This window comes from Pristiophorus japonicus, chromosome 3, assembly GCF_044704955.1.
Source record: "Pristiophorus japonicus isolate sPriJap1 chromosome 3, sPriJap1.hap1, whole genome shotgun sequence".
Lineage (NCBI taxonomy): Eukaryota > Metazoa > Chordata > Chondrichthyes > Pristiophoridae > Pristiophorus > Pristiophorus japonicus.
The window spans coordinates 223618566-223645819 of record NC_091979.1 but is presented as its reverse complement, the minus strand read 5'-3'; the positions used below and the strand labels follow the sequence as shown (position 1 = coordinate 223645819).

The following is a 27254-nucleotide window of genomic DNA, read 5'->3' as shown; positions in this document are numbered from 1 at the left end:
ATATCACCCTGAGAGAGAGTGGACTGTGAGACACCAGTCAGAGTGCAGATATCTCCCTGCAGGAGGAGAACTGAGACACCAGTCAGTGTACAGATATCTCACTGAATGAGAGGGACTGCGAGACACCAGTCAGTGTACAGATATCTCACTGAATGAGAGGGACTGCGAGACACCAGTCAGTGTACAGATATCTCACTGAATGAGAGGGACTGCGAGACACCAGTCAGTGTACAGATATCTCACTGAATGAGAGGGACTGTGAGACACCAGTCAGTGTACAGATATCTCGCTGAATGAGAGGGACTGCGAGACACCAGTCAGTGTACAGATATCTCACTGAATGAGAGGGACTGCGAGACACCAGTCAGTGTACAGATATCTCACTGAATGAGAGGGACTGTGAGACACCAGTCAGTGTACAGATATCTCACTGAATGAGAGGGACTGCGAGACACCAGTCAGTGTACAGATATCTCACTGAATGAGAGGGACTGCGAGACACCAGTCAGTGTACAGATATCTCACTGAATGAGAGGGACTGCGAGACACCAGTCAGTGTACAGATATCTCACTGAATGAGAGGGACTGCGAGACACCAGTCAGTGTGCAGATATCTGCCTGAGTGTTGGACTGAGACACCAGTCAGAATCATTGGCCCCGAATTTGATGGAAGCTAAGTTCTGCCTAAGTGCTGCCCAAAGGACCGCTGAGATCCTGATGGTACTTTGGGCAGAAGATTCATGATAAAGTCCTGGAAAGACCGCCCAGCAGCAAAAAAGCAACTTGCGCCCTGAATCTGGGCGGCAGCGGGTGGGAGCTCCAAATATCGGGGCTAAAAGTGCCAAAGTACTGCCGAGGATTGAGTCGGGCCAAGGGACAGGGGAACAGATAAAAATAAAAATTTCCAAGAAATAAAAAAGCCCACTAGAAAACCTTCAGGGAACGCCATCCACCTGAATCGTTGGGAAAAAAATTAAGAAGTTTACTAACCTTTTTTTTCAGGTCTTCATACTTAGCGTCGAGGTTACACTTGCCTTCACGCAGCTGTGCTTTCCCCTGCTGCAGCGGACTCCCGCCCGGACCAAACTAGCAGCTCGGCGGGCGGGAGCGGGCAGTCCCCAGCGGTCATCCCTCCCCACCAGCGGGAGGCATCCACCAATCTCGCTCGGAGGGGAGACTTCCCAGAAAACTCGGTGGCAGCGGGCGGTAAGTCCACCAAGTTCAGGGCCATAGAATCATTGAAATTTACAGCACGGAAGGAGGCCATTTCAGCCCATTGTATCTGCACCGGCCGACCAAGAGCTATCCAGCCTAATCCCACTTTTCAGCTCTTGATCCATAGCCCTGTAGGTTACAGAACTTTAAGTGCATATCTAAGTATTTTTTTAATGTGATGAGGCTTTCTGCCTCTATCACCCTTTCAGGCAGTGAGTTCCAGACACCTAGCATCCTCTGGGTAAAGAAATTTCCCTTCATATCTCGTCAATACTTGCCCCCAATTACTTTAAATCTATGCCTGTTGACTCCTCTGCCAAGGAAAACAGGTCCTTCCTATCCACTCTATCCTGGCCCCTCAATTTTATGCACTTCAATAAGGTCTCCCCGCAGCCTCTTCTGTTCCAAAGAAAACAGACCCAGCATCACCAATCATTCCACATAGACAAAATTCTCCAGTCCAGACAGTGTACAGATATCTCCCTGTGGGCGAGTGGACAGAGAGACACCAGTCAGTGTATAGATATCAACTAGAGAGAGGGACTGAGGGTCACCAGTCATTGATCATATATCTTCCTTAGGGCGAGGGGACTGAGACACCAGTCAGTGTGCAGATATCTCCCTGACGGAGGGGGGTCTGAGAGACATCCGTCAGTGTACAGATATCTCCCAGAGAGAGGGGACTGAGAGACACCAGTCAGTGTATATATATTTCATTGAGAGGGGGTCTGAGAGACACTAGTCAGCCTACAGGTATCTCCTCGAGAGAGAGAGAGGAAGACTGAAAGACACCAGTCAGAGAGAGGCGACTGAGAGACACCAGTCAGTGTATATCTATTTCATTGAGAGAGGGACTGAGAGATACCAGCCTGAGGGCGAGGGGACCGAAAGACAGCAGTCAGTGTCCAGATATCTCCCTGAGACAGGGGACTGAAAGACAGCAGTCAGTGTCCAGATATCTCCTTGAGAGAGGGGGACTGAGAGATACCAGTCAGTGTACAGGTATCTCCATGAGAGAGGGACTGAGACACACCAGTCAATATGCAGATATCTCCCTGTGACAGGTGACTGAGAGACACAAATCAGTGTACAGATATCATCCAGAGAGAGAGGCAACTGAGATACACCAGTCAAAGTTCAGATATCTGCCTGAGAAAGGGACTGAGAGACACAAGACAGCGTACACTATCTCCCTGACCGCAAGGGGACTGAGAGACACCAGTCAGTGTACAGGTATCTCCGAGAGAGGCTCTGAGAGACACCAGTGAATGTATAGATATTTCCCTGACGGAGAGTGTCTGATGCACCAGTCACTGTACAGATATCTCCTTGAGAGAGGGGGACTGAGAGACACCAGTCAGTGTACAGGTATCTCCGAGAGAGGAGGACTGAGAGACACCAGTCAGTGTACAGGTATCTCCGAGAGAGGGGGACTGAGAGACACCAGTCAGTGTACAGGTATCTCCGAGAGAGGAGGACTGAGAGACACCAGTCAGTGTACAGATATCTCCCTGAGGGCGAGGGGACTGAGACACACCAGTCAGTGTGATGTACATTGTTGTGAGTTATTTAATCTCTATCTCTCGCTCCTTTTCCAGCCCACGGTGATTATTCTCATGAAGCAGCATTCGATGCGTTTATCTGTGGTACAGGTCTGATGGTATTCCTTACAGTTGCATTTATGTGTTATTTACAGCACAGAGACAGGTCATTTATGCTTGACTCAAGCCTCCTCCCTCCCTTCTTCATCTCACCCTATCAGCATATGCTTCTGTTCATTGCTTTCTCCTGTGTTTATCTTAAATGCATCTTTGCTGTTTGCCTCAACCACTCCCTGTGACAGCGAGTTCCACATTCTCACCACTCTCTGGGCAAAGAAGTTTCTCCTGAATTCCCTATTGGATTCATTAGTGACTATCTTATATCTATGGCCCCCTAGTTCCAGTCTCCCCCACAAGCGGAAGCATCTTCTCTACATCTATCCTATTGAAACCCTTTATAATTTTAAAGACCTCCATCAGGTCTTCTGTTTTCTAGAGAAAAGAACCCCAGCCTGTTCAATATTTCCCGATAGTTATAATTTCTCAGTTCTGGTATCATCCTTGTGAATTGTACCTTCTCCAGTGCTTCTATATCCTTTTTAAAATATAGACACTAGAACTGTGCACATTATTCCAAGTGCGTTCTAACCATGGTATATGGAGGCCAGAACTGTGCTCAGTGCTCCAAGTGGCAAGTGGGCCGTGAGAGGTCCTGGGGGACAATTCTTGTCGCTGATGAAAAATTCGTCGGATGCTCAGCTCCTCTCCTCGGGGTCCTGGGTTGGAGAAACCAGACAAAAATGACTGGCCTTCTCACTTTATTCCTGTCTGATGAATTTCCAGTCCATACTGCACCTCTCTAGTACATCCCTCACCCACAAAACAGGAAAGGCCCAGGCTCCATTGCCGGCCTGTGATGAGCTAGCCTGATCTCACACCCGGTGTGGTCCTGAACCCCACACCCACAAAGCAGGAAAGGCCCAGGCTCCATTCCTGGCCTGTGTTGAGTTAGCCTGATCTCACACCTGGTATGGTCCTGAGCCTCTCTCACACAGAGCAGGAAAGGCCCTGGCTCCATCCCTGGCCTGTGTTGAGTTAGCCTGATCTCACACCTGTTGTGGTCCTGAACCCCACACACACACAGCAGGAAAGGCCCAGGCTCCATTCCCGGCCTGTGTTAAGTTAGCCTGATCTCTCACTCTGTGTGGTCCTGAGCCTCTTACACACACAGCAGGAAAGGCCCAGGCTCCATCCCCGGCCTGTGTTGATTTAGCCTGATCTCACACCCAGTGTGGTCCTGAGCCTCTCTCTCACACACAGCAGGAAAGGCCCAGGCTCCATCCCTGGCCTAGTGGGGTGGCGGGGGAGAGAGGGGTTAGGGGATTGTCAGTGCCGTCGGGAGCAGGGAGACGGGGAGGGGAGACAATTTAAAGACAAAATGCTAAAATTGACGTATGTTTTCTTCCCCCGTTCATTTTTAGTGTTGCTGCAATTGGCTCAACTGCTCCTGGCCAATCAGAGCGGGTAAGTCCGGCGGTCAAGTACGGGCATTAAGGGCTGCCTTGGCACGTCCTCGCGTGTGTTAAAGGTTGACTTTTGCCTTCCTCGTGCGCGACCATTAGCAGGGAGGTCACCGCTTCACAGTCATTGACGGGAATTTTTTGATGTTTCAGTCACTGTTGTAACGTAGGGAAAGGCGACAGTCATTTTGCGCACAGCAAGATCCCACGAACGGCAAGAGGATCAATGGCCAGATCAACGGTGTTTTTTTTTAGTGATGTTGAAGTGGATATAATCCCATTCCTCTTTTCCTATATCTTCACTCCCTCTCTCTCTCCATCCAGGGTCTTTGAGCCCCGCATCCCACTGATTGGGGAATATCTGGCCACAGTAGAGCCTCATAAGAACAACATCAATCTGATAAGGGCGCGTGTTTCATTCACGGTGAGTATAGAGCGGGTAGATATTGAGGTTTGGCGGAATATAGAGGGGTGGAAGTTATGTTACAGTTTAAACAAAGCTCTGGTCAGATTCCCCATAGAATCATAGAAATGTACATAGAATCAAGGAGGCCATTCGGCCCATTGTGTCCATGCCAGCCGAAAAAGGGCTATCCCGCCTAATCCCATCTTCCAGTTCTTGGTCCATAGCCCTGTAGGTTACGGCACTTCAAGTGCACATCCAATTACTTTTTAAATGTGATGAGGGTTTCTGCCTCTACCACCTTTTCAGGCATTGAGTTTCAGGCAGTGAGTTCCAGACCCTCACCACACTCTGGGTGAAAAAATTCCCCCTCAAATCCTCTCTCAGTCTCCTACCAATTACTTTAAATCTTTGCCCCCTGTTTGTTGACCATTCTGATAAGGGAAATATGTACTTTCTAGCCACTATATCTAGGCCCCTCATAATATTATACACCTCAGTAATGTCTCCCCTTAGTCTCCTCTGTTCCAAAGAAAACAAACCCAGCCTATCCAATCTTTCCACAAAGCTAAAATTATCCAGTCCTGGCAACATCCTCGTAAATCTCTTCTATACCCTCTCGAGTGCAATCACATCTTTCCTGTAATGTGGTGACCAGAATTGCATGCAGTACTCTGGCTGTGGCCTAACCCATGTTATATATACAGTCTTGAGTACTGCGTTCAGTTCTGTACACTGCCCCTCAGGAATGATATATTGGCCTTGGAGAGGATGCAGTGCAGATTCACCAGAATGGTACTGGGGCTAAAAGGGTTAAATGATGACAGGTTGTATGGACTAGGCTTGTATTCCCTTGAGAATAGAAGATTAAGGGGTGATGTAATTGAGGTATTTAAGGTAATTAAAGGATTCAATAGGGTAGATAGAGAGAAACTATTTCCTCTGGTTGTGGAATCCAGAACAAGGAAACATAACCTTAAAATTAGAGCTAGGCCGTTCAGGGGTGATATCAGGAAGCATTTCTTCACACAAAGGGCAATGGAAATCTGGAACTATCTCCCCAAAAAGCTGTTGAGGCTGGGGGCTCAAATTACATTTTCTAAACTGAGATCGATAGACATTTGTTGAGTATTGAGGGATATGGGACAGTGTAGAGGGCGCTTTACTCTGTATCTAACCTGTGCTGTACCTGCCCTGGGAGTGTTTGATGGGACAATGTAGAGGGAGCTTTACTCTGTATCTAACCTGTGCTGTACCTGCCCTGCGAGTGTTTGATGGGACAGTGTAGAGAGAGCTTTACTCTACCTAACCTGTGCTGTACCTGCCCAGGGAGTGTTTGATGGGACAGTGTAGAGGGAGCTTTACTCTGTACCTAACCTGTGCTGTACCTGCCCTGGGAGTGTTTGATGGGACAATGTAGAGGGAGCTTTATTCTGTATCTAACCTGGGCTGTACCTGCCCTGGAGCGTTTGATGGGACAGTGTAGAGGGAGCCTTACTCTGAATGTAACCTGTGCTATACCTGCCCTGGGAATGCTCACTGCTGACACTGGGTGTGAATCTTGTGTTTCCCAGTCTCTCTCGGGTGCTGACCCACAGGCCGAGCGGCCTCCCATTCTGCTGGTAAAGGTCCGTCCAGGCTGGAATTCGAGTACTGCGGAGATCGCAAAGGAGTTTGCAACATTCTGTTCCCTGGATGTCAGGAAGAAAAGTCTGGGGCACTACCTGCTCGCCACGAATGAGTGGAAGGGGTGAGTGACACACAATCTGGATGGGATGGCGGGCAGCAATGGGGACAGGGTACCCCCTCTTTAAACAGGGTCCCTGACGGAGAGATTCCATCTTTAAACAGGGTCACTGATGGAGAGACTCCCTCTTTAAACAGGGTCCCTGATGGAGAGACTCCCCCTTTAAACAGGTTCCCTGACGGAGAGACTCCCCCTTTAAACAGGGTCCCTGACGGAGAGACTCCCCCTTTAAACAGGGTCCCTGACGGAGAGACTCCCCCTTTAAACAGGGTCCCTGACGGAGAGATTCCCTCTTTAAACAGGGTCCCTGATGGAGAGATTCCCTCTTTAAACAGGGTCCCTGATGGAGAGACTCCCCCTTTAAACAGGGTCCCTGACGGAGAGACTCCCCCTTTAAACAGGGTCCCTGACGGAGAGACTCCCCCTTTAAACAGGGTCCCTGACGGAGAGACTCCCCCTTTAAACAGGGTCCCTGACGGAGAGACTCCCCCTTTAAACAGGGTGTCTGACGGAGAGACTCCCCCTTTAAACAGGGTGTCTGACAGAGAGACTCCCCCTTTAAACAGGATCCCTAACGGAGAGAATCCCCCTTTAAACAGGGTCCCTGATGGTCCCCAGTTGCACCTTGTGAAGGTGGTGGTGGGCCGCCTTCTTGAACAATATCTCCTTATGTCTGCAGTCCCGTGTGGTGACACCGAGCCACATAAGGAGATATTGGCTCTGAAATCCCGGTTCTGGGCTTCCCATGGGCGGTTGCCTGAAAAGAAAAGAAAAGAAAAAAAGCATCCCAATAGTGGATAATCAAGGTATAGGGAGGGAGAAACTTAATACAATCACAATCACTAATGAAGTAGTACTAGGTAAAATAATGAGACTAAAGACGGACAAGTCCCCTGGACCTTGCATCCTAAGATCTTAAGAGAAGTGGCTGTAGTGGATGCATTGGTTGTGATCTACCAAAATTCCCTGGATTCTGGGCCGATCCCAGCAGATTGGAAAACCGCAAATGTAACGCTCCTATTTAAAAAAAGGAGGCAGACAAAAAGCAGGAAACTATAGATCAATTAGCCTGACATCTGTCATTGGGAAAATGTTGGAGTCCATTATTAAGGAAGCAGTAGCAGGACATTTGGAAAAGCAAAATTCAATCAGGCAGAGTCAGCATGGTTTTATGAAAGGGAAATCATGTTTGACAAATTTACTGGAATTCTTTGAGGATTTAACGAGCAGGGTGGATAAGGGGGAACCAGTGGATATGGTGTATTTGGATTTACAGAAGGCATTCGCTAAGGTGCCACATAAAAGGTTACTGCATAAGATAAAAGTTCACGGGGTTGAGGGTAATATATTAGCATGGATAGAGGATTGGTTAACTAATAGAAAACAGAGAGTCGGTATAAATGGGTCATTTTCCGGTTGGCAAACAGTGACTAGTGGGGTGCCGCAGGGATCGGTGCTGGGTCCTCAACTATTTACAATCTACTATAATGACTTGGATGAAGGGACCGAATGTAATGTAGTCAAGTTTGCTGATGATACAAAGATGGATGGGAAAGCAAGTTGTGAGGAGGACACAAAAAATCTGCAAAGGGATATAGACAGGCTAAGTGAGTGGGCAAAAATTTGGCAGATGGAATATAATGTGGGAAAATGTGAGGTTATCCACTTTGGCAGAAATAATAGAATAGCAAATTATAATTTAAATGGAAAAACATTGCAGAGTGCTGCAGTACAGAGAGATCTGGAGGTCCTTGTGCATGAAACACAAAAAGTTAGTATGCAGGTACAGCAAGTAATCAGGAAGGCAAATGGAATGTTGGCCTTTATTGCAAGGGGGATAGAGTATAAAAGCAGAGAAGTCCTGCTGCAACTGTACAGGGTATTGGTGAGGCCACACCTGGAGTACTCCGTACAGTTTTGGTCTCCGTATTTAAAGAAGGATATACATGCATTGGAGGCTGTTCAGAGAAGGTTCACTAGGTTGATTCTGGAGATGAAGGGGCTGACTTATGAAGATAGGTTGAGTAAGTTGGGCCTATACACATTGGAGTTCAGAAGAATGAGAGGTGATCTTTAAAACTGTGATGAGGAGAAATGTCTTCTCTCAGAGGCTTGTAAATCTGTAGAATTCTCTCCCCCAGAGAGCTATGGAGGCTGGGTCATTGAATATATTTAAGGCGGAGATAGACAGATGTTTGTGCGATAAGGGAGTAAAGGGTTATGGGGAGCGGGCAGGGAAGTGGAGCTGAGTCCATGATCAGATCATCCATGATCTTATTGAATGGCGGAGCAGGCTCGAGGGGCCAAATGGCCTACTCTTGCTCCTATTTCTTATGTTCTTATGAAACGCACTTGCCTTTTGCTCGGGCACCCACCAGCGATTGCGGTTTTAGGCCTCTTCTGCATGCGCATCGGAGCGCGTGCACGTCTGAACGTACGTAGAGCTGCGGTCATGTGGGCCTGGACACCCAATCAAGGTAAAGTATTCTCATTCATAATAATGGGAACTCCGTAAAACACCTCGCCCCCCCCCAAAACACCTAAATTCAAATAAAAATTTAAAAACACCCCACATATTTAACATTAAAGTTAATTAATGTCTTAGAAAAAAAAATTCAGATTTTTTTTTTTAAGTTTTGTAATTGGGGTTTAAAATAAACTTACCTTAGTGGGCAGGGTTTTTAAACAAAAATAAAATTAAACAACGTATTTTTATGTTTTTCATATGTTTTAAAACTCTTGCGCTGATAAAAGCAGGCACATAGCCTGCTTTTACTAGGTGCAAGAGTTTTAAGGACATTCGCTGGGCAAGAGATGGACAGTTCGGAAAAGCCGGATTCCGGCTCATGTACATCGCTTTTGTGATGCATCCGTACAGACCCGGGAAGGCTGGAATTTCAGGCCCATTACGAGAGGTGACCAAATGCTTGGTCAAAGAGGTAGGTTTTAAGGAGTGTCTTAAAGAAGGAGAGTAAGGCGGAGAGGTTTAGGGAGGAAATTCCAGAGCCTAGGGCCCAGGCAGCTGATACAGCACCAATCGTACAACAATGGAAATCAGGGATGCGCAAGAGCCAGAATTGGAGTAGCGCAGAGAGCTTTGAGGGTTGAACGGTCGGAAGCAGGTCAGAGGCTGGGTATTCTGCGGCGAGTGTCTCACCTCCTGATTCCCCAAAGCCTTTCCACCATCTACAAGGCACAAGTCAGGAGTGTGATGGAATACTCTCCACTTGCCTAGATGAGTGCAGCTCTAAAAACACCCAAGAAGCTCAACACCATCCAGGACAAAGCAACCCGCTTGATTGGCAGCCCATCCATCTCCTTAAACATTCACTCCCTTCACTACCAACGTACCGTGGCTGCAGTGTATACCATCTACAAGATGCGCTGCAGCAACTTGGCTTCTTCGGCAGCACCTCCCAAACCCGCGACCTCTACCACCTAGAAGGACAAGGGCAGCAGGCGCGTAGGAACATCATTACCTGTAAGTCCCCCTCCAAGGTACACACCATGCTGACTTGGAAATATATCGCTGTTCCTTCATCGTCGCTGGGTCAAAATCCTGGAATTCCCTTCCAAACAGCACTGTGGGAGTACATTCACTACATGGACTGCAGCGGTTCAAGAACATAAGAAATAGAAGCAGGAGTCAACCTACGGCTCCCCATTCAATCAGATCATGGCTGATCTTCGACCTCAACTCTACTTTCCTGCCCTACACCAATATCCCTTGATTCCTCGAGTCCAAAAATCTATCGATCTCAGTCTTCAATATACTCGACAACTGAGCAACTCTGGGGTAGTTAATTCCAAAGATTCACTGAGTAAAGAGATTTCTCCTCATGCCTATCCTGGCCAGCCTCTTATCCTGAGACTATAACCCCCCGCTCCTAGTTCTAGACTCTCCAGCCAGGGGAAATAGCCTGAGGTTCAAGAAGAAGGCACCTCACCACCACCTTCTCAAGGGGCAACTAGCGGACGGGCAATAAATGCAGCCTTGTCAGCGGCGCCCGCACATTCCGTCAATTAATAAATAAAATAATAGAGAGGGTCTCGATTGATGTCGGGCACCCTTTCCCTTTGGCCCATTCGGTAACATAAGAACATAAGAATTAGGAACAGGAGTAGGCCATCTAGCCCCTCGAGCCTGCTCCGCCATTCAACAAGATCATGGCTGATCTGGCCGTGGACTCAGCTCCACTTACCCGCCCGCTCCCCGTAACCCTTAATTCCCTTATTGGTTAAAAATCTATCTATCTGTGATTTGAATATATTCAATGAGCTAGCCTCAACTGCTTCCTTGGGCAGAGAATTCCACAGATTCACAATCCTTTGGGAGAAGAAATTCTTTCTCAACTCGGTTTTAAATTGGCTCCCCCGTATTTTGAGGCTGTGCCCCCTAGTTCTAGTCTCCCCGACCAGTGGAAACAACCTCCCTGCCTCTATCCTGTCTATTCCTTTCATTATTTTAAATGTTTCTATAAGATCAACCCTTATCCTTCTGAACTCCAACGAGTAAAGACCCAGTCTACTCAATCTATCATCATAAGGTAACCACCTCATCTCCGGGATCAGCCAAGTGAATCGTCTCTGTACTCTCTCCAAAGCTAATATATCCTTCCTTAAGTAAGGTGACCAAAACTGCACGCAGTACTCCAGGTGCGGCCTCACCAATACCCTGTACAGTTGCAGCAGGACCTCCCAGCTTTTGAACTCCATCCCTCTCGCAATGAAGGCCAACATTCCATTTGCCTTCCTGATTACCTGCTGCATCTACAAACTAACTTTTTGGGATTCATGCACAAGGACCCCCAGGTCCCTCTGCACCGCAGCATGTTGTAATTTCTCCCCATTCAAATAATATTCCCTTTTACTGTTTTTTTTCCCCAAGGTGGATGACCTCACATTTTCCGACATTGTATTCCATCTGCCAAACCTTAGCCCATTCGCTTAACCCGTGCTCTCCCTTCTCTTCCAGGGCCAGGAAGATCTTGAGAACTTACAGGGCTCATCCAGTTTTCCAAGTGGAGCCTTACCGCTACTGGACACACTCGCCAGTCGTGACCAGCGCATTCAGGCAGGTTCAGGGGGACGTGGGAGGGGGTTCTGATCTTGCTTTCCCCGCCCCACACCCTTGTGTATGGACCCAGACTCACCACTTCCCCACCTCAGGACATCCCAAAGCACTTTACAGCCAATGAAGTACTTATTTATTTGAAGCACAGTGACTATTGTAATGTAGGAAACACGGCAGCCAATTTGCGCACAGCAAGCTCCCACCAGCAGCAATGTGATAAATGGTCAGATTATCTGTTGTAGTGATGTTGGTTGAGGGATAAATACCAGGGAGAACTCCCCTGCTCTTCTAATAGTGGCCGTGCTATCTTTAACATCCCCCCCCAAGAGGCAGACAGGGCCTCGGTTTAACGTCTCATCCCGAAAGACGGCACTTCTGACAGTGCAGCACTCCCTCAATACTGCTCCTCCGACAGTGCAGCACTCCCTCAATACTGCCTCCTCCGACAGTGCAGCACTCCCTCAATACTGCCTCCTCCGACAGTGCAGCACTCCCTCAGTACTGCTCCTCCGACAGTACAACGCTTCCTCAGTACTGCTCCTCCGACAGTACAACGCTTCCTCAGTACTGCCTCCTCCAACATTGCAGCTCTCCTTCAGTACTGCCTCCTCCGACAGTGCAGCACTCCCTCAGTACTGCTCCTCCGACAGTGCAGCTCTCCTTCAGTACTGCCTCCTCCGACAGTGCAACGCTTCCTCAGTACTGCCTCCTCCAACAGTACAGCTCTCCTTCAGTACTGCCTCCTCCGACAGTGCAGCACTCCCTCAATACTGCCTCCTCCGACAGTGCAGCACTCCCTCAATACTGCCTCCTCCGACAGTGCAGCTCTCCTTCAGTACTGCCTCCTCTGACAGTGCAGCACTCCCTCAATACTGCCTCCTCCGACAGTGCAGCACTCCCTCAATACTGCCTTCTCCGACAGTGCAGCTCTCCTTCAGTACTGCCTCCTCCGACAGTGTAGCACTCCCTCAGTACTGCTCCTCCGACAGTACAACGCTTCCTCAGTACTGCCTCCTCCGACAGTGCAGTTCTCCTTCAGTACTGCCTCCTCCGACAGTGCAGCACTCCCTCAGTACTGCTCCTCCGACAGTACAACGCTTCCTCAGTACTGCCTCCTCCGACAGTGCAGTTCTCCTTCAGTACTGCCTCCTCCGACAGTGCAACGTTTCCTCAGTACTGCCTCCTCCAACAGTGCAGTACTCCCTCAGTACCGCCTCCTCCGACAGTGCAACGCTTCCTCAGTCCAGCCTCCTCCGACAGTACAACGCTTCCTCAGTACTGCCTCCTTCAACAGTGCAACGCTTCCTCAGTACTGCTTCCTCCAACAGTGCAGTACTCCCTCAGTACCGCCTCCTCCGACAGTGCAACGATTCCTCAGCACTGTCCCTCCAACAGTGCAGCCATAAGAACATAAGAATTAGGAGCAGAAGTAGGCCATACTGCCCTTTGAGCCTGCTCCAGCATTCAATAAGATCATGGCTGATCTTCGACTTCAACTCCACTTTACTGCCTGATCCCCTTTTTTTTATTCCTCAATAAATAAGTTTAAAAATCTATCTATCTCATCCTTGAATCTACTCAATGACTGATCATCCACAGTACTTTGGGACAAGGATTCCAAAGATTCACAACCCTCTGAGTGAAGATATTCCTCCTCATCTTAGTCTTAAAAGGCCGGCCCCTTATCCTGAGACTGTGCCCCCTAGTTCTAGACTCTCCAACCAGGGAAAACATATTCTCCGCATCTACCCTGTCAATCCCCCTCAGAATCTTATATTTTCAATGAGATCACCTCACATTCTAAACGCCAGTGAGTATAGTCACAGTCTATTCAATCTCTCCTCATCGGACAATCCTCTCATCCTATGAATCAATCTAGTGAACCTTCGTTGATAAGGAGACCAAAACTGTTCACAGTATTCAGGTGTGATCTCACCAAGGTCCTGAACAATTGTAGCACATCTTCCTTACTCTTGTACTCCAACCCTCTAGCAATAAAGGCCAACATGCCATTTGCCTTCCTAATTGCTTGCTGTACCTGCATGCTAGCTTTCTGTGTTTCCTGTACAAGGACACACAAATTTCTCTGAACACCAACATTTAAAAGTTTCTCATCATTTAAAAAATATTCTGTTTTCCTGTGCTTCCTACCAAAGTGAATAACCTCGCATTTCCCCACATTATACTCTATCTGCCACCTTATTGCCCTGTCACGTAACCTGTCTGTCTCCCTTTGAAGACTCCTTACATCCTCCTCCCAGCTTACTTTCCCACCTAGCTTTGTATCATCAGCAAATTTGGATACATCACACTCGGTCCCATCATCTAAGTCATTAATATAGATTGTGAATAGCTGATATCCAAGCATTGATCCTCCCAGCACCCCACTAGTTACAGCCTGCCAACCAGAAAATGACCCGCTTATTCCTACTCTAGACTTGACTACTCCAACGCACTCCTGGCTGGCCTCCTACATTCAACCCTACGTAAACTTGAGCTCATCCAAAACTTGGCAGCCCGTGTCCTAACTCGCATCAAGTCCTGTTCACCCATCACCCCTGTGCTTGCTGACCTGCATTGGATCCCAGTTAAGCAACGCCTCGATTTCAAAATTCTCATCCTTGTTTACAAATCCCTCCATGGCTTCACCCCTCCTTATCTCTGTAATCTCCTCCAGCCCCACAACCCCCCGAGATATCTGCACTCCTCAAGTTCAGCCCTTCTAAGCATCCCTGATTTTAATCGCTCAATCATCAGTGGCCGTGCTTTCAGCTGCCTGGGTCCTAAGCTCTGGATCTCTCTCCCTAAACCTCTCCACCTCTCTCGCTCTCTTTCCTCCTTTATGAAATTCCTTAAAACCTACCTCTTGGTTCAAGCTTTTGGTCATCTGCCATAATTCTTATGTGGCTCGGTGCCAAATGTTTTTTTTGTCTTCTAACACTCCTTGGGTCATTTTACTATGATAAAGGCGCTATATAAATACAAGTTGTTGTTGTACTCTGCTTTGTATCCGTTAACCAATCCTTTATCCATGCTAATATCTTACCCCTCAGTACTGATCCTATAAAAAACACCTATTGTAATAATTTCTCTCTCTCTAGGCTGTGTTGCTCTGTGGCCGCTGCATCAGTCCTGGTTTTCTTCCTGGGAAGACCTGGATAGATTGGAAATAGATTCTCGATTGGAGAGGGAGATGGAAAAAAAATAAAGGAGGCGATCCCAATAAAATTTATCTTTCTACTTTTGTCAATTGATTGACGCATTTCACTCTGTTTAATCGGCAATACCTCTCAAACACAGGACCTCTATCACCTGGAAGGACAAGGATAGCAGGTGCTTGGGAACATCATCACTTGCAAGTTCCCTCCAAATCACACACCATGCCGAAATATATTGTTGTTCCTTCATCGTCACTAGGTCAAAATCCTGGAACTCCATCCCTCCCTACTCCCTGTGAGAGTACCTTCACCACAAGGACAGCAGTGGTTCAAAGAAGGGAGCTCACCACCACCTTCTCGATGGCAATTAGACATGGGCAATAAATGCCGGCCTTGCCAGCAACACCCACATTATGGCCTCCTCGTGTTCCTGTGTACCAGGCTCGAGGGGCCTGAATGAGAGAGAGGGAGAAGGTTAGCAATGTCTCCATGTCAGTTTCTATAACTGGAGACTATATTTTGCGGAATCCCCACATCCTGATCCCTCATACCGTCCCTCCCCACCACCGTTCCCAGACCACACTAATCTTCTCCCACAAACTCTAATCCCTTCCCCTAATTCACAATCGCGCTTCTAAATCCCGCTCCCCTCCCCCAATCCCTGCTCCCCTTTCCCCCAGTTACCCTCCGAATCCCTGGAGATTTAATAGAGGTGTTCAAAATCATGAAGGGGTTTTGATAGAATAAATAAGGAGAAACTGTTTCCAGTGACAGGAGGATCGGTAACCAGAGGACAGATTTAAGGTGATTGGCAAAAAATCCAGAGGCAAGATTAGGAGATCTTGTGGGCTGGTCTGGTCGGACTGTTGGGCAAGGTGGGTTCATTCGCGTGGTTGACAGTGAGGTCACTTGCCAGTTGGGTGTGTGTTGGTGGATCATAGATGGTAGGGTCTTCCTCAAACTGTTCTTGGTTGTCCGTGAATCGCAGTTTGGTCTGATCCAGGTGCTTTCTGCACGTTTGCCCATTTAACAATTTTATAACAAACACTCTTCCCCTCCTTGGCTAAGACAGTGCCAGCAATCCACTTGGGACCTTGACTGTAATTTAGAACAAACACCGGGTCATTGCCTTCAGTGTCACACGAGGCCGCCGTGCAATCATGGTACACATTATGCCTGTGCCACCGGGTTTCTACGTGATAATTGAGATCCAGATGGACTAAGGAGAGCCTGGTTTTGAGTGCTCTCTTCATTAACAATTCTGCAGGGGGAACCCCGGTGAGTGAGTGGGCGCGCGTCCAGTAGCGGAGCAGGACCCTGCATAGCCCGGTCTGCAAGGAGCCATCCATTACACATCTCAAGCTTTGCTTGATGGTTTGGACTGCCTGTTCCACTTGGCCGTTGGATGCAGGTTTAAATGAGGCAGACCTGACATGCTTAATGCCATTGCGGGTCATGAACTCGTTGAATTCAGACCTGGTGAGACATGGTCCATTGTCACTGACAAGGACGTTGGGCAAACCATGGGTGGCGAACATGGCCCTGAGGCTTTCAATGGTGGCAGTAGACGTACATGATATTATTATACATTCAATCCATTTTGAGTAAGCGTCCACTGCTACTAGAAACATTTTCCCGAGAAAGGGGCCAGCAAAGTCTACGTGGACCCTGGACCATGGTTTGGAGGGGCCTCCCTGGGTCCGTTGCTCAGCTGGGAGCAAGTATTGCATTGGTGTACGCATGATTCTAATTCGTAGTCGATGCCAGGCCACCAGACGTGCGACCTAGCGATAGCCTTCATCATGATTATGCCTGGGTGGGTACTGTGTAGGTTGCGTATAAATGTTTCCCTGCTCTTTTTGGACAAAATCACGCGATTCCCCCATAGGAGGCAATCGGACTGGACTGACAGTTCATCCTTGCGTCGGTGAAAAGGCTTAATTTCATCTTGTATTTCCCCGGGAACCCCCGACCAGCTCTCATTGAGGATGCATCTTTTTACTGGTGATAACAGGGGAGCTTGGCTGGTCCAGAACCTGATCTGGCAAGCCGTGACGGGTGACCCCACGCTCTCAAAGGCGTCCATTGCTAGAAGCAAGTCTGCGGGTTGTGCCATTTCCAATGGCAATTGACTGAGAGCGTCAGCGCAGTTCTCTGTGCCTGGTCTATGGCGGATTACATAGTTATATGCAGACAATGTTAGGCCCATCTTTGGATGCGGGATGAAGCATTGGTGTTGATACCTTTGCTTTCTGTGAGCGATTTGTGGTTGGTTTTGAGCTCGAAATGGAGACCAAATAGATATTGGTGCATTTTCTTAACCCTGTATACACAAGCCAGTGCTTCTTTCTCAATCATACTAAAGGCTCTTTCAGCCTTGGACAAACTTCTGGATGCATATGCAACAGTTTGCCTGACACATTTGCTTGCTGTAGCACACAACCAACCCCGTACGACGACGCACCACATGCTAGTACCAAACATTTACATGAGTCATACAATACAAGTAATTTGTTAGAGCATAGCAGGTTTCTGGCCTTATTAAAGGCTGTTTCTTTAGATTTACCTCAAACCCAGTCATCACCCTTGCGTAGCAGCAAATGCAAAAGTTCCAGCAAAGTGCTCAACCCCGGTAAAAAGTTACCAAAGTAGTTGAGTCCCAGGAACGAACGCAGCTCCGTTACGTTTTGTGGTCTGGGTGCATTCTTGATGGCCTCTGTCTTGGAGTCCGTGGTCTGATGCTGTCCGCCACAATCTTTCTCCCCAGCAATTCGACGTCTGGCGCCAGGAAAACACACTTGGAGCATTTCAGCCTGAGTACCACTCTGTCCAGTTGCTTTAGAACCTCTTCCAGGTTGTGCAGGTGTTCGCTGGTGTTTCGAACACCACTGTACATGGAACCGATTTCAGCAGACTCTCCATGTTCCTCTGGAAGATGGCCTCCGCAGAGTGAATCCCAAAGGGGTATCTGTGATACACGAACAGTCCTTTATGCGTGTTGATGCACGTCAACTTCTTTGAAGGTTCAGCCAGCTCCTGCATCATGTAAGCGGAGGTGAGGTCTAGCTTGGTGAATGACTTTCCCCCTGCTAGTGTTGGTACTGGTCCTGTAACGAGACTCGGTTGATCGTCACCTTGTAGCCCCCGTAGATTCTGACCATCCCATTGCTCTTTAGCACCGGCACGATTGGACTGGCCCAATCGTTGAATTCAACGGCGATATGATTCCCTCTCGTTGAAGATTTCGACTTTCTCTCGCCTCATGTATGGGATTGCTCGGCCTTGTGGTGAATGGGCCGTGCCTCAGGAACAAGGTGGATCTGCACTTTGGCGCCTGTGAAGTTGCCGATGCCTGGCTGAAATAACGCCGGGAATTTGTTTAGCACCTGGACGCACGAGGCGTCATACGCCGAGGATAGGGCTTTGATGTCGTCCCAGTTCCACCAGATCTTGCCTAGCCAGCTCCTGCCGAACAGCATAGGGCCATCGCCTGGTACAATCCATAGTGGTAAATCATGCACCATTCCGTCATAGCGGCAGTGAAAGTATCATAACAGGTATGAGTTCATTGGTGTAAGTGCGCAGTACAGTGTGAATCGGGCTCAGTTTTGGCCTCTGTGTCTTGTTACTCCACAGTTTCTCAAAGGCCTTCTGGCTCATTATCGATTGGCTTGTTCCCATGTCCAGTTCCATGGAGACTGGAATGCCGTTAAGTTTGACTTTTGACATTATTGGAGGGCTTTTGGTGGTGAAGGTGTGCACCCCATCCACTTCCTTCTCATTCTCCCGCTGAGTTGCCTCTCCTGCTCGTTCAGCGTGATCTGCGCTGGATCGATCGCTCTCTGCTGACTCTGCCACGTGGTAAGTCCGAGGTCACTTGCACAATCGCTGGATGTGCCCCATTGTCCCACAGCCCTTGCACATGTAGTGCTCGAAACGACATTGATGGGCTCTGTGACTGCCCCCGCAGCACCAGCATGGTGTTAATGGATTCACATTAGCACTCCCTAGCGGCCTCTGAGTCACCCTGGGCATGGCCTCTGCGGCCCTGTGGGCCCTATCGCGTACAGCCCTGCCTGCTGAAGGCATTATTTTAAGCACAGTACTTGCCGGTGAGCCTCGATTCTGTGAAGATATCTGCTTCGTGTTGTCGCTCGTAAATATGAAGGCCTGGGCTATCGTGATGGCCTTGTTCAGATCCAGCGGTTCGGCAGACAGCAGCTTGCGAAGGGTGTCCTCGTAGCCAATTCCAAGCACGAAAAAGTCCCGCAACATTTCTCCAAGGATCCTGTAAAGTCGCACTGCCCCACAAGCTGTCTTAAGGTCGTAGATGAAACTTGCCATGTTCTGGCCCTTGGAGCGACAGTGTAAAAGCGATACCTGGCCATCAGGATGCTCTCCTTGGGTTTGAGGTGCTCCTTAGCCAGCGTGCACAGCTCTGAGTACGATTTGTCCATTAGTTTGGTCAGTGCCAGCAAGTTCTTAAGGAGGCCATATACCGATGACCCACATACGGTGGGGAGAATCGCCCTGCGCTTGATCTCTGTTTCAGCCCTGTCCAATTCGTTGGCCAAAAAGAACTCGTCGAGGCACTCAACGAAGGCTACCCAATTATCATCCTCATTAAATCTCACAAGAATACCAATGGCAGCCATTTCCACGTGAAAGTTTGTGGTCTGTAACTCGTCGCCAGTTGTGTTGAGAATAACTCCACGAGGCTGTGTTGTAAGCTTAAACCATTGTGTCCTTGGTCTGTTTAATATAACTCCAAAGTGAGGCAGCAACGTGGTGGCCTGTCTTTAATAACTGCTTGCACCAGGGTACACACAGGTGACCCGTAGGTCTCCCACAGGTGTGCCCTCTGGTGGCAATTCTTACACACAGGCGAGGTTCACATACATAACAGGGCCTGAATGGGCCTTCTCATATTCCAACGGTAACAGGCTCAAGGGGCCGAATGGCTGAATTGTTTCAGAGAGACATGAGGCACAGGAAGGCCAGAGGTTTGTGGGATAAAGAGGTGAAGAGTAGAAGTTTGTTTGGAAGAGCGTTCGAGCAGGAGCATAGAGTTGGGTGTTGGACTTGGCCTGGCTTTAGCTAGAAGTACTTAATCCCATCAAACAACTTTTTAGCACATTGTAGGTCAGTCAATGCTGGCGTGGCGCTGTCACAAGGAAGTAGTTCAAAACAGAGATACATAAGTAGTTATCACCACACCCAACCACAATCTAAAGAGAAAAGAGTTTGGGTCAGTTTGCAAAGGTTCTTTCTCGTAGCAGCCCCCAACACTGCAGTGCTCCCTCAGTACTGCCCCTCCGACAGTGCAGCGCACCCTCAGTACTGCCGCTCCAGCAGTGCAGCACTCCCTCAGTAATGACCCTTCGACAGTGCAGCACTCCCTCAGTACTGCCCCGTGACAGTGCAGCGCTCCTTCAGTACTGACCTTCCGACAGTGCAGCACTCCCATAGTCTCTGAGCCACACAGGAGGGTGGGTATCACTACAGCCCTGTAGACCATAAGCTTGGTGCCAGATTTGAGGGCCTGATCTTCGAATACTCTCTTCCTCAGGCGGCCAAGGGCTGCGCTGGTGCACTAGAGGCAGTCTTGAACCTCATCGTAAATGTCAGCCCTTGCTGATAATAGGCTCCCGAGGTGTGGAAAGTGGTCCACATTGTCCAGGGCTGAGGACCATATACAGTAGACACAAGTCGTTGGAGAAATACCACCAGCGTTGTCTCCGCAAGATCCTGCAAATCCCCTGGGAGGACAGATGCACCAAGCTAACATCCCCAGCATCGAAGCACTGACCACACTCGATCAGCTCCACTGGGCAGGCCATATTGTTCGTATGCCTGACACAAGACTCCCAAAGCAAGTGCTCTACTCAGAACTCCTACACAGTAAAGGAGCCCGAGGTGGGCAGAGGAAATGTTTCAAGGACACCCTCAAAGCCTCCCTGATAAAATGCAACATTCTCATCCCCAGGGACACCTGAGAGTCCCTGGCCAAATTCCGCCCTAAGTGGAGGAAGTGCATCCGGGAGGGCACTGAGCACCTCGAGTCTCGTCGCCGAGAGTATGCAGAAAACAAAAGCAGGTAGTGGAAGGAGCGTGCGGCAACCCAGTCCCACCCACCTGTAAAGTCCTTACACAATACCACAAATTCACACGAGATACAATCTATGGACAAGGTCACTCTGTGACCTGCACCTTTATTCACAGTACTAAGAAGTGATGACCCTGCGTGGGACCTTCCTTTATATACCTGGATGACCAGGTGAGGAGTGTCTCCCACAAGTTCACCCCCTGTGGTCAATGTGTGCATTTCTCAAGTATATACAGTATTGCAGTTGTTACATGAAGGTTACATACATGACATCACCTCCCCCCCACCACGTCTTATTGGGATCACAGGTTAAGTCTTTCGGGTGGTCTGCGCTCCCTCGTGAGGGCCGCAGTTGGGGCTCTGGCTGTTGAGCCTTGACCTGCATGTCTGTCCCCTGTGGTGATTCTGGCCTGTCCAGGCTGATCGCAGGGACTGTGCATGCTGCTGAATGTTCTTGTTGCTCGTTTACTGGCGGTGGTGTGAATACCATCTGATGATCTTCCTCAGAGTCCATGCTGAACATTTTTTTTACTTGGTCCAGATGCTTGCGGCATATCTGCCCATTGTTAAGTTTAACCACAATGACCCTATTCCCCTCTTTGTCTATTACAGTACCTTCAAGCCGTTTGGGCCCCAAAGTGTGATTGAGAACAAATACGTGGTCACCAATTTCTATACATCTCCCCCTTTAATTACGGTCATGGTACTCATTTTGGGACTGGAGCTTGCCTTCAACAATGTCGTACAAGACAGGATGAATGAGGGACAGCCGAGTTTTGAGTGTACATTTCATAAGGAGCTCCGTGGGCGGGACCTATAGGCCAGCAGGAGGCGCGATAGCCGGCATTGAAGGAGGGGGGACCTTGAATCCTGAGCCTGCCTTGTTTTATGATTTGGACCGCACATTCCGCCTGGCCATTGGAGGCCGGCTTGAACGGTGCTGTCCTGACATGGTTGATGCCATTACCCGACATGAACTCCCGGAATTTGTAGCTAGTGAAACATGGGCTATTATTGCTAACAAGGATGTCCGGCAAACCGTGGGTCGCAAAGACCGCACGTAGACTCTCCACAGTGGTGAATGTCGTGCACAAATTCAAAATGATGCACCCTCGATCCATTTCAAGTACGCATCAACCACGATGAGAAACATTTTCCCCATGAACGGGCCCGCGTAGTCTACGTGAATGCGTGACCATGGCCTGGTGGGCCAGGGCCACGGGCTGAGCGGGGCCTCCATTTCCCAGCTGAGCACACGTCGTGCACCTGCGAACACAATGTTCCAGGTCTGAATCAATTCCCGGCCATCAAACGTGTGACCGAGCAATGGTTTTCATCAGCACAATGCCTGGGTGCTCACTGTGGAGTTCCCTGTGTAGGCAGTCGGCTTGGATGGAGAGCTCATCCATCTGCCTGTGAAACGGTCTGACCTCCTCAGGGCATGCTCCGTGTGCGGGCTTCCAATCCCCAGTCAGGACAGATTTCTTAATCAGAGATAGGCGGGGATCTCTGTTGGTCCAGATTTTGATTTGGCGGGCTGTGATGGGGGAGCCTGCGCTGTCAAAAGCATCAACGGCCATGATCATCTCAGCGCTTTGCTCCGCTGCCCCCTCAGTGGTGGCCAGTGGAAGCTTGCTGAGTGCGTCAGCGCAATGTTCAGTGTCCGGCCGGTGCCGTATGGTGTAGTCATACGCAGCCAGCGTGAGAGCCATCGCTGTATGCGAGCTGACGCATTGGCATTGACAGCCTTGCTGTCTGACAACAGGGATGTTAACGGCTTGTGGTCCATTTCTAATTCGAACCTCCTGCCAAAAAGGTACTGGTGCATCTTTTTCACCCCATAGACACATGCGAGTGCTTCCTTCTCAACCATCCCATATCCACGTTCTGCTTAAGAGAGCGACTTGGAGGCATAAGCCACAGGTTGGAGTTGCCCCTCAGCATTGCACTGCTGCAACACGCACCCAACCCCATAGAACGATGCATCACATGTCAGAACCAATTTCATACAGGGGTTGTACAGGGGCAACAACCTATTTGAACAGAGTAAGTTACGCGCCCGATTGAAAGCCCGTTCTTGACAGTCCCCCCAAAACCAATCACAACCCTTACGCAGGAACACATGTAGCGGCTCCAACAATGTGCTTAAGTTCGGCAAAAAGTTGCCGAAATAGTTCAAGAGTCCCAGAAATGAACGCAACTCCGATGTGATTTACGAGAATGTTGCCTGGACTGGAGAAGTTTAGCTATGAGGAAAGATTGGATAGGCTGGGGTTGTTTTATTTGGAACAGAGGAGGTTGAGGGGGGACCTTATTGAGGTGTATAAAATTATGAAGGGCCGAGATAAAGTGGATAGGAAGGACCTGTTTCCTTTAACAGAGAGGTCAATAACCAGGGGCATAGATTTAAAGTATTTGGTAAAGGGGATTTGAGAGGAAATTTCTTCACCCAGAGGGTGGTGGAGGTCTGGAACTCACTGCCTGAATGGGTGGTAGAGGCAGAAACCCTTACCACATTTAAAAAGTTATTGGATATGCACTTGAAGTGCCGTAACCTACAAGGCTACGGACCAAGAGCTGGAAAGTAGAATTAGGCTGGATGGCTCGTTGTTGGTCGGCGCGGACACAATGGGCCGAAATGGCCTCCTTTCGTGCTGTAAATTTCTATGATTCCCTAACCCCGGCTTTCTGCACAGTCAATTGTGTCCCAACAGTGGAGCTCATTTAACTCGGCACAGGCTGCGGATGGAATCTGTGACCTTCCACATCATGCATTTACTCACCGAATCACTAGGGTCACGTTGATAATAAGCAAGACCGATTTAAATGGATAGCATAAGCAAGGGTTTCCTGGTCCTGGTTGCTATCTAATGATCCTAGTGCGTGGAAGAAGACAAGACCATGCACTGTTCTAATGCCCTCCACAGTCACACATCCTGCTGATTCTCACTATCTGGGTTTAGTCGCGAAGAATGGCCATTTCTATTAGGCACCACAGGATGGCTGGTGCCCGTTAGATGAGGGATGCAATTCCTTCAGGGGAGGAGAGGGGAAAAGAGAGAAAGCTGGAAAATAAAAAGGGAAAAATACATATTTTAAAATAATTAATTTTTGGGTTGTGGCAAGTTCAGCATTTATTGCCCATCCCTCACAAGCGAGTGACTGGCGAGGCCACTTCAGAGTTAAGCACGTTGGTGTGGGACTGGAGTCACATATAGGTCCGACCGGGTAAGGACAACCAGATTCCTTCCCTAAATAGCATTAGTGAATCAGTTGGGTTTTTTATGATAATCTGATAGCTTCATGCTCTTGTTGAAGTCGATGATCAGCCATGATCTTATTGAATGGCGGAGCAGGCTCTAGGGGCCACGAGGCCTTCTTATGTTCTTATGTTTACTGATGCCAACTTTTTAATTCCAGATTTTAAAAAAGGAATTCAACTTCACAAATAACCATGCTGCAATTTGAACTCAAATTCAGGGATTATTAGTTCAAACTACTGGATTACTAGCTCAGTTACATAACCACTACACAGCCGTACCCATGGTATGGTGCTGCATACTGCGTCACATTTTAAAACCAGAAAGCAAAATTCCCAATGGCTGGTATTTGGCAGGCTCTGATCAGATGGCTCATGTAAGGTAACACTTTTTCTCGATCGAGGCACAGCACAGAGGCCATGGACTAAAATGGTTTAAAAGAAACCTTTGGGACTGTTGGACTGAAAAAGGGGCGCCAGCCTGGGGCAAGTGGCTAAGGATTAATACAATTTCTGCGATCAGGATCTAGATCTGATTCAACATCGAGACAAAGGGTTTGATACAATCAAGCAGAGGAACCCCTGGATTAATTGGCCCGAGGGGAAAACCAGTTCCCTATGGAGACTACAAGTTTGCGAAAACACAGGTCAACAAAGGATCCCACAAGGTGTGCATTTTTGGATAACGGGGCACAAAAGATAAGGAGTTATCTTTTGCCCTGTTGATTCCGTGTGCAAATTGTGGCCATCCAAACAGATCCAGACCCATCAAGACTCATCCAGATGCATTAATTGAAAAGCAGCCCAGCAGGAGATGTATTCATCAAATGGATATGTATGCAAGAGCTGAGAACAGCTCAGGTCGAGAAGGAGAACATCAGATCGACAAGCAGAATGAGAAGGAGGGAACATCGGAGAGGAACAGAAGGTCAAAGGAACAATGACCACGAGCCTATAATCGACAACAGCAGCAACTGGCTGGATGGGTGATTGTATGTCTTCGGTCAATTCTCTAAGAAGTCTTGTTCTGTAATTTTTAGTTGGTTTTTGTGTAATAAACTAACAGTTGGGTTTAAGCCTGAACTTTGTGTTACATGGAGTCTTCCTGTAATTCCCGAGGTCTATGAATCAAAGTTGGGTGGAAAAAGAACACCCTGCATAAAATAGTGACAGCTTCAGAGTTTGGAATAGGATCACGGACACAAATCAAGGGCAAGAAACCCTGGGGAGACTTGGTTAAGTCTCAGCTATCAAAGTAATCGCAGGTAGTCTGCGAAGGGGTATCGGGGAGACCAAGGTAATCTCAAGGGTGACTAGGGTAGCCGGAGAGCGCAGGCTGACTAGGGTAGCCCCCGAGAAAGGTAATCGCAGGTAGTCTGCGAAAGGGTCTCAGGGAGGCCAGAAGTAATCTCACCAACGGCCAAAGCAACTGGAGGAAAGAAACAGTCTCGGATAGGCTGGAGTAATCTCGGGTCGACTAGGGTAGCCACAGAGAGAAGCCAGAGTAACAGTAACCGCAGATCACTGCGAGGTGGTCTCAGGGGAGACTAAGGTAGTCAGGGATAATTTCTCAGCCAGAGGCACTGGAAATGGACTCACCGCAGCAAAACACGGTACAGCCAGCGGCTAAGAGTAGTCGTAGGAAGTCTATGGAGGCTAAGGTAGCTGCATATATCTGCAACAAACTGGACATTTCGGAACCATGGGCACGAGAAATGCTACACTCTGGGGATCCGCAGGAAAAAGAGGCAGAGTGGACAGTTAGTAATAACCACAAAGGGTCAAAAGAGAAGGCGATTTGGCTCATGTGCCTGCAGAAGCAAACACAACTGAAGGGAAAAGGTAGGACAGTTGGAGGATGAGTAGGGAATTAAAGGGTGAGATAAGCCATTTGAATAGAGAAAAGCAGGACCAAAGTATTAAAGAAGAAATGACACATAATCACCTAGAATATTTGCATTGTCAGGTGACTGAGTGCAAAAGGCAGCAGCAGACGTACATTGAGCAGAGTGAAAGGCACACAGAGAGAGCCAATGAAGCAGCAGAACAGCAAAGAAAGATAAAAATAGCAGATCAGGTAGCGCAGAAACATGGTTACGAGAGGGCAGATCACGGACCTTGTAAAGAAAAGATCCGCCAGTTAACAGCAGAGTTAAACGGGGCCAAAGGGATGGTTTGTCTCATGGCACCGGGGGAGGCGAAGAAGTTTTGGACCCAGAGGGAAAGGAGTCAGATGATGGGCCCCAGTATAGTGAGTCACCGGGACCCCTGAGACCGATGTGTCCCTTGAGATAGCAGAAATTCGGTCCACCCCCACCAAATGGTGGTCCGGTACCATTACAGAGCGAATATGTGATCCCATACACGTCGCTTCAGCTGCAGGAGATGCTGACGGATATGGCAAAATTAAAGCAAGGAGGGGATGCCTCCGTTCATTTTGCCAACACAGAGCAGATAGTGGGTATCAATAACTGCAGCGAGGAGGAGATAGTGAAGTTAACACTGCTCTCCCTAGAAGGGAAGCTATATCAGAGTTTGTCAACAGCCACCAAGTTAGGTGGAGGAACCCCACAGGGCTTAAAGGAGGAAATCTTGGCAGTGTTAGGGTACAGTCAGGGTAGTCCGTTCTGGCAGGTAGAACAGACTAGGCAGCAAGTAAACGAATCACCCGATACGTTTGCGAAAACACTGTGGCCTATTTATTTAAGGGCCACTGGAGGAAATCTGATACAAGTAGACTTAATAGGGGAATCCAGAAATAATTGGCTGAGAACCGTAATGGCTAACAGTTTACCACGGCTCAGAGCAAAGGTCAAAGCATGGTTTGACCCAGACGATCTCCAGAATACTGAGGTAGGGGCATTTGAACTGTTGTACAAAGGACCATATAACATAGTAGACAAGGTAAGCCCTGTGGTCTATGAGATCCAACTGCCAAAACGAATAAAGTGATTTCACGTAAACCAATGTAAGCTGTACAACCCCGGAGAGAAAAGTAAAAAGCTAGCCAAGGCCCAAGGAACTGTGATGAGTTTGATTAATGTAAGCCTTCCACCCATGCTGTGGGATGATGATGATGGAGACGTAAGGGACGGAGCATTAAGACGGAGTGGTCGGGTGCCACGACTTAGGGTCCAAAAGCCCAAGCATCGGGATAAAGGAAGAGGAAAGCAGTGATCTAAATCATGTAAATGTACATAAATGTATAACTGAAGGAGGACCTGTGAGGGG

General features: G+C 48.5%; 1 protein-coding gene across 5 annotated transcripts in view; it reads left to right on the top strand.

The window, feature by feature from the left end:
• LOC139260128 (poly(A)-specific ribonuclease PNLDC1-like) overlaps positions 1 to 14745 on the top strand; it is a 166785-nt gene extending 152040 nt beyond the window's left edge. For 3 of the 5 annotated variants that reach the window (XM_070876318.1, XM_070876317.1, XM_070876321.1), the window contains 6 exons: positions 2814 to 2867; positions 4238 to 4280; positions 4601 to 4700; positions 6254 to 6429; positions 11402 to 11500; positions 14602 to 14745. In XM_070876318.1, coding sequence (XP_070732419.1) covers positions 2814 to 2867; positions 4238 to 4280; positions 4601 to 4700; positions 6254 to 6429; positions 11402 to 11500; positions 14602 to 14662 — 533 coding nt within the window. In that variant the 3' untranslated portion in view covers positions 14663 to 14745. The remainder of the gene's footprint in view (positions 1 to 2813; positions 2868 to 4237; positions 4281 to 4600; positions 4701 to 6253; positions 6430 to 11401; positions 11501 to 14601) is intronic. The other 2 variants (XM_070876319.1, XM_070876320.1) reach the window with 2 other exon arrangements.
• The last annotated feature ends 12509 nt before the right edge of the window (positions 14746 to 27254 follow it).